Source organism: Cladosporium halotolerans (genome assembly GCF_011745625.1).
Source record: "Cladosporium halotolerans strain TM138-S3 chromosome Unknown Sca4, whole genome shotgun sequence".
Lineage (NCBI taxonomy): Eukaryota > Fungi > Ascomycota > Dothideomycetes > Cladosporiales > Cladosporiaceae > Cladosporium > Cladosporium halotolerans.
The window spans coordinates 1,121,161-1,133,201 of NW_027191455.1; the positions used below are offsets into that span (position 1 = coordinate 1,121,161).

The 12,041-nt window shown below is 57.0% G+C and overlaps 4 protein-coding genes across 4 annotated transcripts; 3 read left to right on the forward strand and 1 right to left on the reverse strand.

Annotated features, from left to right (window-relative positions):
* The first annotated feature begins 303 nt into the window (after positions 1-303).
* Positions 304-2,648, forward strand: WHR41_01862 (uncharacterized protein). The gene is made up of 5 exons (XM_069370468.1): positions 304-1,291; positions 1,345-1,931; positions 1,986-2,053; positions 2,115-2,237; positions 2,296-2,648. Exons 1-5 carry the CDS (start codon positions 728-730, stop codon positions 2,472-2,474), a joined length of 1,521 nt encoding a protein of 506 aa, XP_069232536.1. The 5' UTR covers positions 304-727; the 3' UTR covers positions 2,475-2,648.
* A 1,408-nt stretch (positions 2,649-4,056) lies between these two features.
* WHR41_01863 (uncharacterized protein) lies at positions 4,057-6,054 on the forward strand. The gene is made up of 3 exons (XM_069370469.1): positions 4,057-5,170; positions 5,225-5,584; positions 5,636-6,054. The coding sequence occupies exons 1-3, from the start codon at positions 4,316-4,318 to the stop codon at positions 5,972-5,974; spliced, it is 1,554 nt and encodes a 517-aa protein (XP_069232535.1). The 5' UTR covers positions 4,057-4,315; the 3' UTR covers positions 5,975-6,054.
* Positions 6,055-6,083: 29 nt separating this feature from the next.
* Positions 6,084-6,833, reverse strand: WHR41_01864 (uncharacterized protein; the record flags this gene model as incomplete). Its single annotated transcript, XM_069370470.1, has 1 exon — positions 6,084-6,833. One exon carries the CDS (start codon positions 6,831-6,833, stop codon positions 6,084-6,086), a length of 750 nt encoding a protein of 249 aa, XP_069232654.1.
* A 237-nt stretch (positions 6,834-7,070) lies between these two features.
* WHR41_01865 (uncharacterized protein) lies at positions 7,071-8,792 on the forward strand. The gene is made up of 5 exons (XM_069370471.1): positions 7,071-7,308; positions 7,368-7,441; positions 7,495-7,638; positions 7,714-7,995; positions 8,062-8,792. Exons 1-5 carry the CDS (start codon positions 7,238-7,240, stop codon positions 8,316-8,318), a joined length of 828 nt encoding a protein of 275 aa, XP_069232541.1. The 5' UTR covers positions 7,071-7,237; the 3' UTR covers positions 8,319-8,792.
* Positions 8,793-12,041: the final 3,249 nt, after the last annotated feature.

Sequence of the window (12,041 nt, forward strand, 5' to 3'; positions counted from 1 at the left end):
GGAGAGGTAGCAGGCGTCCTTTTGCCCAGGCGCTCCACTCCTTCATCCATTAACAGCCCCGACCACAACGACTGAGCCCGATTCTTTCCGTCCAACCTCGAAGAAAAGAGACACCGACTTCGGCACTCCCACGATTTCCCCGCACGAGCGTGCCATGGGGTAGCAGAGCACGAGAGCCCACGCGACGAATCGTGATGCAGCCAAGCGCCGTCCAAGCAATTTCCAAGACATGGCTGACGCTCTTGCCCGAGCTTCGATAACGCAACAAAACGCCTTGGTCTTGCCATTCCTTGAGCTAGGTGGGATTGTTTTGGCGATACTGGAAACGAGAGCGTTGAACACGGAAGTCGTGAAACACGATAACCACTCTGTCGGTATATGGATCTTACGATGTAGCCCAATCACGCAGAGGGCATTACCCAAAGTGGTCATCGGAGAATGACACGGCAGATCGCACAGCAGATACGCTTTGGGCGCCTCTGCGATAGGTCGGATTGACTTGCTTGCAGATGGCCAAGCCTGGGCGCACCAAGGGTCGAGGTACTTCCGGATGGATCTTCGTGGTGTTGAAGACGGAGGGGAGCGATCGCTCGCGCCTACCCAGGTATAAGTTGCTGTCCGCCAGTCGCGAGTGGCGTTTCGATCCTGCGGTCTTGCGCCTACGACCTACTCCGATATCCTATCATTACAGCTACCTAAGCATTCTCGCGAGGTGACACAGAACAACATGGAGTCAACGGGGAGAGAAGCCGACCCTATTGCTAAGGGCACCTGGTCGGCTCTGAAACAAAACTTCAGCGACCTCTTCAAGTGGGAGCAACGCGTCGAAGTGCGCAACGAATATGGCGAAGCTCGCTACGAATGGATGCGGCCTGCGCCACTCAAGAACCCGATCTCCCTCATGGCCCAGCTGACGGCGTCGAACTGGCTGTACTTTCTTGTCGGCCTTGCTTCATGGACCGCCGACGCCTTCGACTTCCACGCGCTGTCGATCCAGACCGTCAAGTTGGCGGCGTACTATGATCGCAGCAACACTGACATCTCGACGGCTATCACTCTGACCTTGTTACTGCGGAGTGTCGGCGCTGCCTTCTTTGGCGCGGCTGGCGACAGGTATGGAAGGAAGTGGCCTATGGTCGCGAACATGATCGTTCTCGGTCTGCTGCAGATTGCAACAATCTACTCTGCAACATTCCAGCAATTCCTCGCTGTCAGATCGCTCTTCGGTCTCTTCATGGGTGGCGTGTACGGCAATGCGATCGCCATGGCTCTTGAAAACGCTCCTGTAGAGGTGAGTGATATCCGCAAACAACCAACCGACGAACTAAGCTGACCTTTCTCAAGGCCCGTGGCCTCATGTCCGGCATCCTCCAACAAGGCTACTCTCTCGGCTACGTCTTCGCGGCCTGCGCCAACCTGGGCGTCGGCGGGTCCGTCGAGAGCTGGAAGACGACCTTCTGGATCGCCGCCGGGCTCTCCATCGTCGTCGGGCTCATCCGCATCGCCTTCCCCGAATCCAAACAGTTCCGCGACCGCAAAGCGGCCGGCCACAAGAGCGTGCCGGCCTCCATCTTCTGGGACGAGGTCAAGTCCATGATCGGCAGGGAATGGCGCATGTGCCTGTACTGCATCTTCCTCATGACGTGGTTCAACTTCTACTCGCACACGAGCCAGGACAGCTACACGACGTTCTTGAGGACGGAGAAGGGGAAGAACAACCGCATCGCGAGCATTGCGAGTATTCTGATGAAGACTGGTGCGTGTGTGGGCGGCACGATTATTGGATACTTGTCGCAGTGGGTTGGGCGCAGGCGCGCCATGTGCGTGTCGGCGCTGATCAGCGCGTGTTTGATCCCGGCGTGGATTCTGCCGAATAGCTTTGGTGGGCTGGCTGCGTCCGGGTTCATTCTGCAATTTCATGTGCAGGGAGCGTGAGTGTCGCCAGGTGTTACTGATCTTGTAGCTTGGAAGCTGACATTGTGCAGATGGGGTGTCATCCCCATTCACCTGAATGAGCTGTCTCCGCCGGCTTTCCGGTCGACGTTCCCTGGACGTGAGCATTTCCAACACAAGCGAATCAGTGCAGAATACGATACTGACCCAGGCTTTACCAGTGACCTACCAACTCGGCAACATGATCTCCTCGCCAAGCGCGCAAATCGTAAACGCCATCGCAGAATCCATCTCCATCTCAGCAGTCGGAGGCCCAAGCGTGCCAGCGTACGGTCCCACGATGGGTAAGACAGGCGTAGAATCTCCGTGAACACTGAAAAATGAAGCTAAAGCGTTTTGCAGGTATCATGACCGCTATCATTGCCCTGGGCATCGCCGTCACTACTGCCGTTGGTCCCGAGAAGCGTGGCAGCCATTTCGAGTCGGCTGTGATTGGCCAGTCGGCGGATAATTACGATGCCGAGCGGAAGGGAAGTGATCTCGAGAAGGCAGAGGAATCTACGCACGTGGAGAAGAAATAGACGGATGTTGGGTGAGGATGATGGCTGAGGTGGCGGTTGGTCGTATACCCCGGCTGCGTGGGAGATTTGGAGATGCCGTGCCGTTTCAGCAGGAGTGATGCTAAACTCACTGGCAATCATCACAAATACAAGCAAACAGCTTTTAATAAATGTTCATTTGTGGTGTCAAACCAAGCATTGACAGGCGCACGACATAGTCGAGCTGTCTGAACTATCTGCGCACGTGGTGACGATCACTCAAGCCGATCACTGCTCTTGTCTGGGAGGCTGCCGAACGCAGAACATTTCGAGAACAAAAGCCGACACAAGACGATGCAGGTCGTGCTGCGCAGAGACCAGAAACAATGCCCTGCCCGAGATGTGGGTAGGCCAAGGTTGCGCACGTAATCACGACAGGTCAGTGCTCGCAAGTGTCCCGTACCGAACCTGTCGCAAGCGAAGCCCGCGGTCCCAAGCAGGAGGGAGCTGGAGAATACTGCGGACTCCCGCAGGACGCAGGTCTCATCACAGACCACAGACCAAGTGGGCCAATAGGCCAAGTGTTTAGGTCGGAAAGAGTCGGTCAGGAGGGCGATGGCAGTGGAGGATAAAATCAAAATCCGGGTTTTGATATCGTGATGGTCCCACCGCAGGGTAAATGCGATTGCCGAGGGAGGCAGAGGGCGAGAAGGTCAAAAGGCAGCAGGTCTCCATCTTCATCTCCGACCTGCCTTGCCCACCGACCCAGCGGTATCCCTTCCATCTCAACGCTCACGAACCGACTTCAACGAACATGGCCGCCAGACGCGCACGCCGCGTGTGCAACCCCGTCGCCCCCCTCCGCCTCCCACACTCCGCAGGCCTGAGCGCGCTGTCCCGCAATTAATTCGCAGTCCCCATGGTGTTGGCACGTTGTGCAGCCCACAGAAGGGCCGAATGGACGTCCGCATTTCCCACAATTCGCCTCCAGATGGAGGTGGAGGGCCGCGGAGAGCGGGTCGCGGCGGAGGCTGGAGTAGGGCGAGCAGAGCGCGATAACCTCGCCGTGCGCAGGCCAAGCCCCTGCCAATCTTCCCTTGGTTCTAGCTTTTGCTGAAGCGAGCAGAAGCGTCCGACATCACGCCCGACGCTGGCGCCGGTGCCGCGCGCTGCCGGATCTTGCCAGCGATGCCTGCCCGCCGCCCATGATTTGCTTGCACAGCGCTCGTGCACAATTCTCACCGTGACGACGGCCAAGTCGCCAGCCCAGCCGGCAGTGGCGTCCTCCCGTCGCCAGTGGCGTGTCTTGCCGCACGGTTGGCACCGCCCAGTGCGTACCTTAACTCAGCCTCCTTCGACATCCTCACGGCGCACGTGAGGCATGACGGCATCTCTGTCTCGCGCGTCAATGGCGCCCTCTCGAGCAGCTGGAACGCCTGAATCATCGCCAGGGCAGCGCGGGAAGACCCTCATCAGAGCCCAGGCGGAGAAAGCCAAATCGCGCAGCGAAGGCTCGCCGTTGGCCGACCCTCGACAGACACGCGCTAAGCAATGTGGACCATCGATCGCGTGCCGGCGTCGCACGTTGGAGACAGAGGTGTGGAGCCCCCCCCCCCCATGGCGCTGTGAAGGCCGATGCCTGCACCGCGACAGGAGCACCGAAGTTCAACAGCATCTCCTGGCCTGCCTTGGCCTTTGCTTGTCCCGGAAGCCTGTGCCCACCCGGGAATGGATCTTCGCGAGTCCGTAGCAAAAGTCAGGTCCAGAGGTAATCACATATAAACCCAGGTGGGTTCTATGCTTCCCTTGATCGTCCCCTCTTCGAACAAGACCCCTCTCCTCCCTCTTTCCCTCTCAAGTCACCAACAAAAACCACAACAACCATGTTGGGTCTGAACAAGCCCGTCGACGAGCCCGGTGCGGCATGGCCTGGTATCACCGTTGGTCTCTTTGCGTCCTTCGCCGGTATTCTCTATGGCTACGACACGGCGACCATCTCTGGTCTGCAAGAGATGGAGTACTGGCAAAACACCATGGGCTATCCTGGCACAGACCGTATCGCCTTGATCGTCTCTATCCTCTCCGTTGGTACCTTTGTCGGTGCCCTCACTGCTGGTTGGGTCTCAGATAAGCTTGGTCGCAGGTGGGGAATCATCGTCTCCGCCATGATCCCTTTCAACCTCGGCGTCGCTCTTCAGACCGCTGCCACCGAGCAGATCATGTTCATCATGGGCCGTCTTTTCGCCGGTTTTGGCGTCGGTTTGATCTCTGCTCAGATCCCCATGTACCAGTCGGAAACCCTCCCCAAGTGGATCAGAGGTGCTGTTGTTGGCTGCTACCAGCTCTGCATCACCATCGGTCTCTTCCTCGCCGCCATTGTGACCTACGCGACACGCAACCGCACCGACAGCGGTTCCTACCGCATTCCGCTCGCTATCCAGTTCGCGTGGGCTTTGATCCTCACTGGCGGTCTGCTCCTCCTGCCTGAAACGCCTCGCTACCTCGTAAAGGTCGGCAAGGATTCCCAAGCCCTGAAGTCCCTTGTCTTCCTTCGACGCCTTCCAGAGGACGACCCTCACGTCCTTGCCGAATTGGAAGAGATCAAGGGCAACTACGAATACGAGAAATCTCTCGGTAGCGCCTCTTACGTTGAGTGCTTCAGGGGCAACATGGGCAAGCGTACCCTCACCGGTATCACCCTCCAGTCACTCCAGCAGCTCGTCGGTATCAACTTCATCGTACGTGTCTCTCCTACCTTCTCACCCGATGCATCGTCTAACAAAACCCTCTAGATCTACTACGGTACTTCCTACTTCGCCGACAACATTGAGCAGCTCCCGGACGCCTTCATTCTCCAGGTCATCATCAACCTGGTCAACGTCTTCATGACCCTGCCTGGTCTCTACGCCATTGACCGCTTTGGTCGCCGCCCTGTCCTGCTCGTCGGCGCTCTTGGAATGGGAACTTGTCAGTTTATCGTTGCTGCCGCCGGCGCTGCTACCAACACTACTGAGAACTACCCCTCGGCTGTGGCTCAGTTCGTTTTCCTCTGCATTTATGTCTCGTTCTTCGCTTCGAGTTTCGGACCTGCCGCATGGGTTGTCACGGGCGAGCTGTTCCCGCTCAAGGTTCGCGCGAAGTGTTTGTCGATGGTAAGTTTTGCGATACCCTTCTGCTTGCATTCGCATACTAATTCTCAATAGACCACCGCCGCCAACTGGTTCTTCAACTGGCTGCTCTCCTTCATCACCCCCTACCTCACCGGCGCTCTCAACCCGACGCAGTCCAACGTCTTCTGGATCTGGGGCAGCTTTGCCTGGATTGCCGTCGTCTTCGTCTGGTTCTTCATCTATGAGACCAAGGACATGACTCTTGAGCAAGTCAACGACCTCTACAACCACGAGAGCAAGGCCTGGAAGTCGCCCAAGTACAGGCAGCAGATCCGCCAGGCCTCCATCGCCGCCCACAGCGAGCGCGGCTACAGTATTAGCGCGGAGAAGGAGAAGCCCAGCAGGGCGCAATCCATCGAGCACGCTGCTTAGGTCGGCTACGATTAGACGTATTTTTCGTATCATAGGAGGTTTCATAATGACATTTATCATATCACACTCCTAATTTCCAACTTCAGTCCTCGGTCCCACTCCCCTCATCTCACCGCCCCCCAGCAACATCAATAATACTTCCCGTCACATAGCTCGCCGCCGGCGACGCCAACCACACAATCGCCTCCGCGACCTCTTCCGCCTCCCCCGCGCGCCCCAACGGCGCCGCTCCCCCCAGCCGCTCCACCCTCCCCGCATCTCCAGACGCAGCATGGATATCGGTCCGAATGATCCCAGGCCGCACCCCGTTGACCCGGACCTTCTTCGGGCCCAACTCCTTGCTCAGCCCGACCGTCAGCGTGTCCACCGCGCCTTTCGACCCCGCGTAGTCGACGAACTCGTTCGGCGAGCCCAGCCGCGCGGCCGCGGACGACACGAACACGATGCTCTTGTCCCCGGCGTCGGGAGAATCCGAAGGCAGCCGCCGCGCCGCCTCGCGCGCGCAGAGGTACGCGCCCAGCACGTTCGTGTCGAAGACCTTCTTCAGCCGCTCCACGCTCATCTCCGCCAGCGTCGTGATCGGCGCCGTGACGCCCGCGTTCACGACGACGCCGTCCAGAGGCCCGAAGGCGGATTCCATGGCGTCGAAGACGCGCTGCACGTCCGCTTCGACGGCCATGTCGCCTTGCAGCGCGACGGCGCGGCCGCCGGAGGATTGGATGGCGGAGACGGTTTCGGCGGCGAGGGAGCCGTTGGAGAGGTAGTTCACGCCGATGGACCAGCCGCGTGAGCCCGCGAGGAGGGCGGTGGCGCGGCCGATGCCGCGCGAGGCGCCGGTTATTAGGAGGGTGGGTGGCATTGGGGTTGTGGTTGCGCTTGTAGAGGTGTTTGGAGCGGAAATCTTTGGTGTACTTCTATATTTGTTGGTGTATTATACATGGATTGAGTAGAGCTGTGGGGTGAAGAGGATGAAGAGGGGTCTGGGGTGACGCAACCGAGCCTCTATTGCCGAGGAGGTATTATTCAGATCGAAGGAGTCGACGTTGGTATAGTGGCCGATCTTGCAAGGACGGGGTTGCATTTGGCCGATGCTCGCATGGACTTTTGAGTGATGCATGCGAGATCGGTACAGGGTAGGGCAGATCTTAGTCAGCAGTGTCTCTTCATTTATGAGGATGGCTTGGCAGACCACTGAAGCCAATCGCTTCAAGATCAAGCTGCAGCAGCCCCCGAGCAAACAACCAACCATTTGCAGCGTTCGGAATGCCTTTGTCAATCCCTTACAGCTCATTACCATACCGGCCCGCGTTTGGCCCAAGAACCGCAAGAGCAGAGTGAGATGTCCTTATTCATCAAGATTCCCGCCAACTTCCGCTTAACATCCACGTCTCAGCTTCTGCGAGGAGGACTTCATCGTGACCGGATGGATCGGGGAGTTCATTAATACGCTCACAAACTTGGCGTACAGTATGCTTTTCGAAGGCTTTGTCCAATTGTCGAACATGACTAACGCATGGAAGTCTACTACGCATACCAAGGCATCCAAGCACGTCGACGTACACCCCAGAAGACCCTCGCCGCCGACAGTCTATACTATGGCTTGGCTTTGGTGGGTATTTGCTCTGCCTTCTTCCACGCTCTTGTCAAATACCATGCTCAGATTGGTACGGATCTCCGTTGCTAGCTAGATTTCTCCGCCCGGGACATCGATTGAGTAACATGCCGCTGACAACAGACAGCGGACGATACATCAATGCAGATCGCCACAGCATGCGTCCTCCACCGAGCAATGAGTTTCAGGCAAAGTGAGCAGTACTCTCGCAACGTCGCTCTCTTCTTGATCTCCTCGCTCAGCATTGAGACGATATACCACAGCATCATGGACGAGCAAATGGTGCACGAACTTACCTTCCTCCTCCTCATCTTACTCGTCATCCGCCAGACGAGATCCTTGATTCGCGAGCGGATTCAGAAAGACGAAGAGAAGCGCATGCTCAAGTGGCTTTCGATCTTCGGCGCCGGTAAGTCGCTCGCTTTGGCCCATTTCGTTACCGGGCGTTTGTGTACTGACTTCTCCAACCCCACAGTTTGCTTCCTCTTTGGATACCTGCTATGGCAACTGGACTTTATCTACTGCTCGCAGCTTACCGCCTGGAAACGCGCGCTCGGAATGCCCTGGGGTTTCTTGCTGGAGTTCCATGGCTGGTGGCACGGTCTGACGGCTGTCGGGGCTTACGTCTTTATGAGGATGGTCGACGGTTTGACTCAGGAACAGGTTGTTCTGCGAGGTGGCCCATTTGCCTGGTTCGAGAGTGGAAAACCGCTTGCGGACAAATCGCAGTGAGCATCTTGCCGCCGTCGACATCCCGTGGCTGATCACGAAGTCGGATCGAAAGAAACCCGATTTTGTCAGCGGCAGAATAATTGGATACATCATAAACCACTCCGCTGCATCCTGGGCCCTGTTTGAGTCACCAAGACAGAACGTCTCGAGTGCTATCCGGCAGCAAATGCATCGCCGACCAAAATTCACACAGACCAGTTCTCCCAACGCCATCTCCGACTGTAATCCTTTTTTCCTTCCCCTCCTAGGCTCCATGTACTTGGATTTCAACCTTCTCACATGCCTTTTAGTCTCAAGCCGACCCATTGGAAAGGCTTGGAAAGAATCAGCCCGTCCCAAGCCTCGATATCCACGCGAAAGCCGTCGCAGGCATAACCAGATCTTCTGCAGAATTACTGTCGTGAAGGGGGGTCAAACCGCCAACCAAAGACTGTTTCGAAAAGGATCATGAAGCTGAAAAGAGTGATTTATCCTTTTCGTCTTCGACACTGCGCCTAGACATCCCATCAGCGAAAGCGTTCTGACTGAAGCGGCAAACGGTCGATCCAACGCACCTTCACCCTAGCTCAAATCTCGCTACTCCGATAAGAAGGAATCTGGTACCCATTTGCCGCAGCCATAGCTTCCTGGTTCCGTAATCTGACATCTTTCCGATATTCCGCCTGCTCATTGAAGTCTTCGGCAATGACCCCAGCGTCGCCGCCCCTGCCGTTCCATACGCTGTGGATTGCCCAAGCTATCATGACAGACACTCCCGCCGCGCAGATGACGATGACGATGATGGCCTCTTTCGGGAGTTCCTCTTGGTCGGACATTGTGCGAGTGTTGGTCTTTCAGCCGTGTTTTCGTCTTGAGATCGACCTGCTTAAACGAGTAACTGGGTACAAGATATGGAGACTTGACGAGAACGAGGAAGTAGGGGATGGATCGTGACAGACATGCGGGCACAGTATTATGAACGAATGTACCCTACGCCGGCCCACTACATGGCCTATGCCCGCAGTCTTCCGCCCTAATCGTAAAGAATTGTGACTGGTCAGTTATCGAGCAAGGCAGGCTGTGTTTACGTCCACCATCCATCAGCCCCAGCCCCAGCGAGGCCAGCCGAGCAGACAGGTACTGCCGCGTACCGTACATCTTGCATTACCTTGCGCCTCGCCGTCAATGATTGGCCAAATAACGAGGCATCTCGTATCGCGATCCATGCACGAAGCAATGTGGTTGGGAATAGAGCTGGTAACGCTCGCCTGTGACTTGCGGATTGTGGTCCGGGAGCCCACATGGCGGGCGGCTCAGAGCTGAATTTAGCTCGATCTGCCAGGGGCACGATCCTGCGGAAACTCGACGGGGCCGCTGATTGGGCAGCCAACGAGCTCTCCAGGATTTGAGATCCGGGGCTTTTAGCGAGTTGTTCGCACCCGCTACGAGGTTCATCAATCGACTGTGATCATGGAAGCTTACACATGTTTCGAATTTTTTCGCCGTCGCGACTTCCTCTAACCAATTCTGATGTTCTGGAAGCAAACAGGGGTATGTACAGCAATGATCATGGCCAAAAGGCCCCACTCCTAGCTAGATGCCAATGCAACCAAAACTACGTTTGCCATCGAATTGGCGTTGATCTTGCTCTGCATGTAAATCAGGGCCCAAGAATTGCTCCAAGCCGGAGTGCAGTAGAGCATTGTCGCACAGATCTCAGCGAGCCGTTCGCCTCACTTGTTACCAAAGACTAACGGCAAGGATGGCACGAAGATAAAGCAGCCTGAAGCTTCATAGGGATACAAACGTCTCTTACACCATCGCTTGTTCATCGGAAGCCCCTGCCCTCAGTGTCCTCATCCGCCGACAATAGATGCCTTACAGTCTGTGCTAGTGACCCGTATCGCAGTATCATTAGCCTTACTATTGCGTAGGCAAATCATATGTGCGTTGCACATGCTCGAGAGAAGTGGTGAAGGTAGGCCCTTCGCACGAGCACGACAATCCTCGGCGTCAGAATTCCATCACGTGAGTGCTTGGTTCATGGTCCAAGTGAAGTGAGCTCGTGCGCACATTCAGGTCTCCGTGCATTTTGAACTTGGGTAGCATGAGTTGTGAGAGAGCCACATTCTCTGCGGCGGGCAATCAACATTGGACAACTCGGATCTAGGACTTCTCGAGATCAATCCTCCATAGATCGATTGACCAAATAAAGTCCCCTCAGTATATCAAACCGTTGTCTTCCGAAGAGGTACGCTTCTCTAAAACCTCAATCCCATCTCTCTTTTGCTTGAAACCGCCGTCAGATGCCATCAGATTCGCGCACATGCTAGTGCCAATGGGGGCGACGTGCGTGATGTATCATCCCGTGAATAGAGGCGCTCTCACTCACTTGGTGCCAATACCAGCGTGTCCAGACGCTGCTACGCGTACAGTTTCTGTCAAGAGGTGCTCAAGAGATGGTCGTAAATACGGTCCTTCGGTGCTGGTGTCATTCCCTTTGGAAATACTGGCATTGCAAAGCAGGCATCCAGACGTGTTCAATAGACCTGAAATGACCGCAACGCGAATGAAGCGTGGCGGCGTCTCTATCACATGCTTCCCCTGACAACGAGCACGTGGTGTTGACCGCCCGGTCGCGCCTGCCTTGCGACGACTCCGTCGCCTCGCGTGATAAAGCGCTGTTGCTGGCTTCGCTCGAGCCGAAACTTGCACCACCACGACCACACACAAGCTTGGTGAGTGTCCCAAAACGCGCCCTAATTCACCCCGTCTTGATCCAGCTAACACCCGATCGCAACACCAGACAGACAATCAACCATGGCTGATCAAGCTCCTCCCACCGCCACCCTCGCCGCTGCCCTTGGCCTCTCGCCGGCGACCGTACGCCGCTTCGACCTCGACCCGGACCAAGCGGTGGACCTCGCGCAGGCCCCTGAGGAAGCGCTGGAGTTCATCCAGCGCGGAATCATGGAGGCTCTGCACGAGCAAACCGCGGAAGTCCAGGCCGAGGTCGAGGCAACGGCCTGGGCGGAGGAGGCCTGGCAGCGGGAGGCGGCGGAGGGATACGACGGCGACGGCGACGACGAAGACGACGATGATGACGACGACGACGATGGCAGCGGCACCAGCCACCCGTTCGCCAACACCAGCATCGCGATGACGATCGCACAGCGGCGCGACCGCCACGGCGCCAGCGTCCCTGAGGTCTGGAGCTCGGTCCGGCCTGTTCAATGGGACGCTGCGTCGCGGGAGCCGAGCTCAGATCCGAGCGAGTGCCAGCAGTCGCTGAACTACGAGGGATGGCTAGCAGTCGAGAGACTTCGACGTCCTGCCTCCGATGAGGAGGAGTCGAGCGACGCGTCGGAGGAAGGCTTTGCCTGAACGACGCGCTCGTTTGTTTGTAGACTGCGATTGCCGGAACTCTAGGTACGCGCAGCCGATGGTTTAGAGACGTGTCCCGGTAGGGCTTCGGCCTGGAAGGCGCGTCCGCCATCTACAGCCTTCGTTAATGGGCTGTGGCTGTGGCGGTGGTTCGGTCGACGATGACGGCAAGGTGTGTCGTTCGGCGAAGTCACGTCGGATCTCCGGGTCGAGTAGCCAGGCGCCTCGGTGTGATCGACCCCGATGTCAGCGAGCAGGCACGACTCGATCCTCTGGCCCCCTCCAAGTACTTTATCCACAGATGGGCTCCGCTGACACCTGCGGTATCTACCCTGGCGGACATGAGTTGGTTCAACAGCC

Excerpts from the sequence above, each read along its gene's own strand:
- WHR41_01863 (XM_069370469.1), top strand. The coding sequence starts at position 4,316 with ATGTTGGGTCTGAACAAGCCCGTCGACGAGCCCGGTGCGGCATGGCCT. Across the intron at positions 5,171-5,224 it reads TCGTCGGTATCAACTTCATC|ATCTACTACGGTACTTCCTA; the intron begins GTACGTGTCTCT and ends AAAACCCTCTAG. Across the intron at positions 5,585-5,635 it reads GCGCGAAGTGTTTGTCGATG|ACCACCGCCGCCAACTGGTT; the intron begins GTAAGTTTTGCG and ends AATTCTCAATAG.
- WHR41_01865 (XM_069370471.1), top strand. The coding sequence starts at position 7,238 with ATGCCTTTGTCAATCCCTTACAGCTCATTACCATACCGGCCCGCGTTT. Across the intron at positions 7,442-7,494 it reads GCTCACAAACTTGGCGTACA|TCTACTACGCATACCAAGGC; the intron begins GTATGCTTTTCG and ends AACGCATGGAAG. Across the intron at positions 7,639-7,713 it reads CAAATACCATGCTCAGATTG|CGGACGATACATCAATGCAG; the intron begins GTACGGATCTCC and ends GACAACAGACAG.
- WHR41_01862 (XM_069370468.1), top strand. The coding sequence starts at position 728 with ATGGAGTCAACGGGGAGAGAAGCCGACCCTATTGCTAAGGGCACCTGG. Across the intron at positions 1,292-1,344 it reads TTGAAAACGCTCCTGTAGAG|GCCCGTGGCCTCATGTCCGG; the intron begins GTGAGTGATATC and ends ACCTTTCTCAAG. Across the intron at positions 2,238-2,295 it reads AGCGTACGGTCCCACGATGG|GTATCATGACCGCTATCATT; the intron begins GTAAGACAGGCG and ends AGCGTTTTGCAG.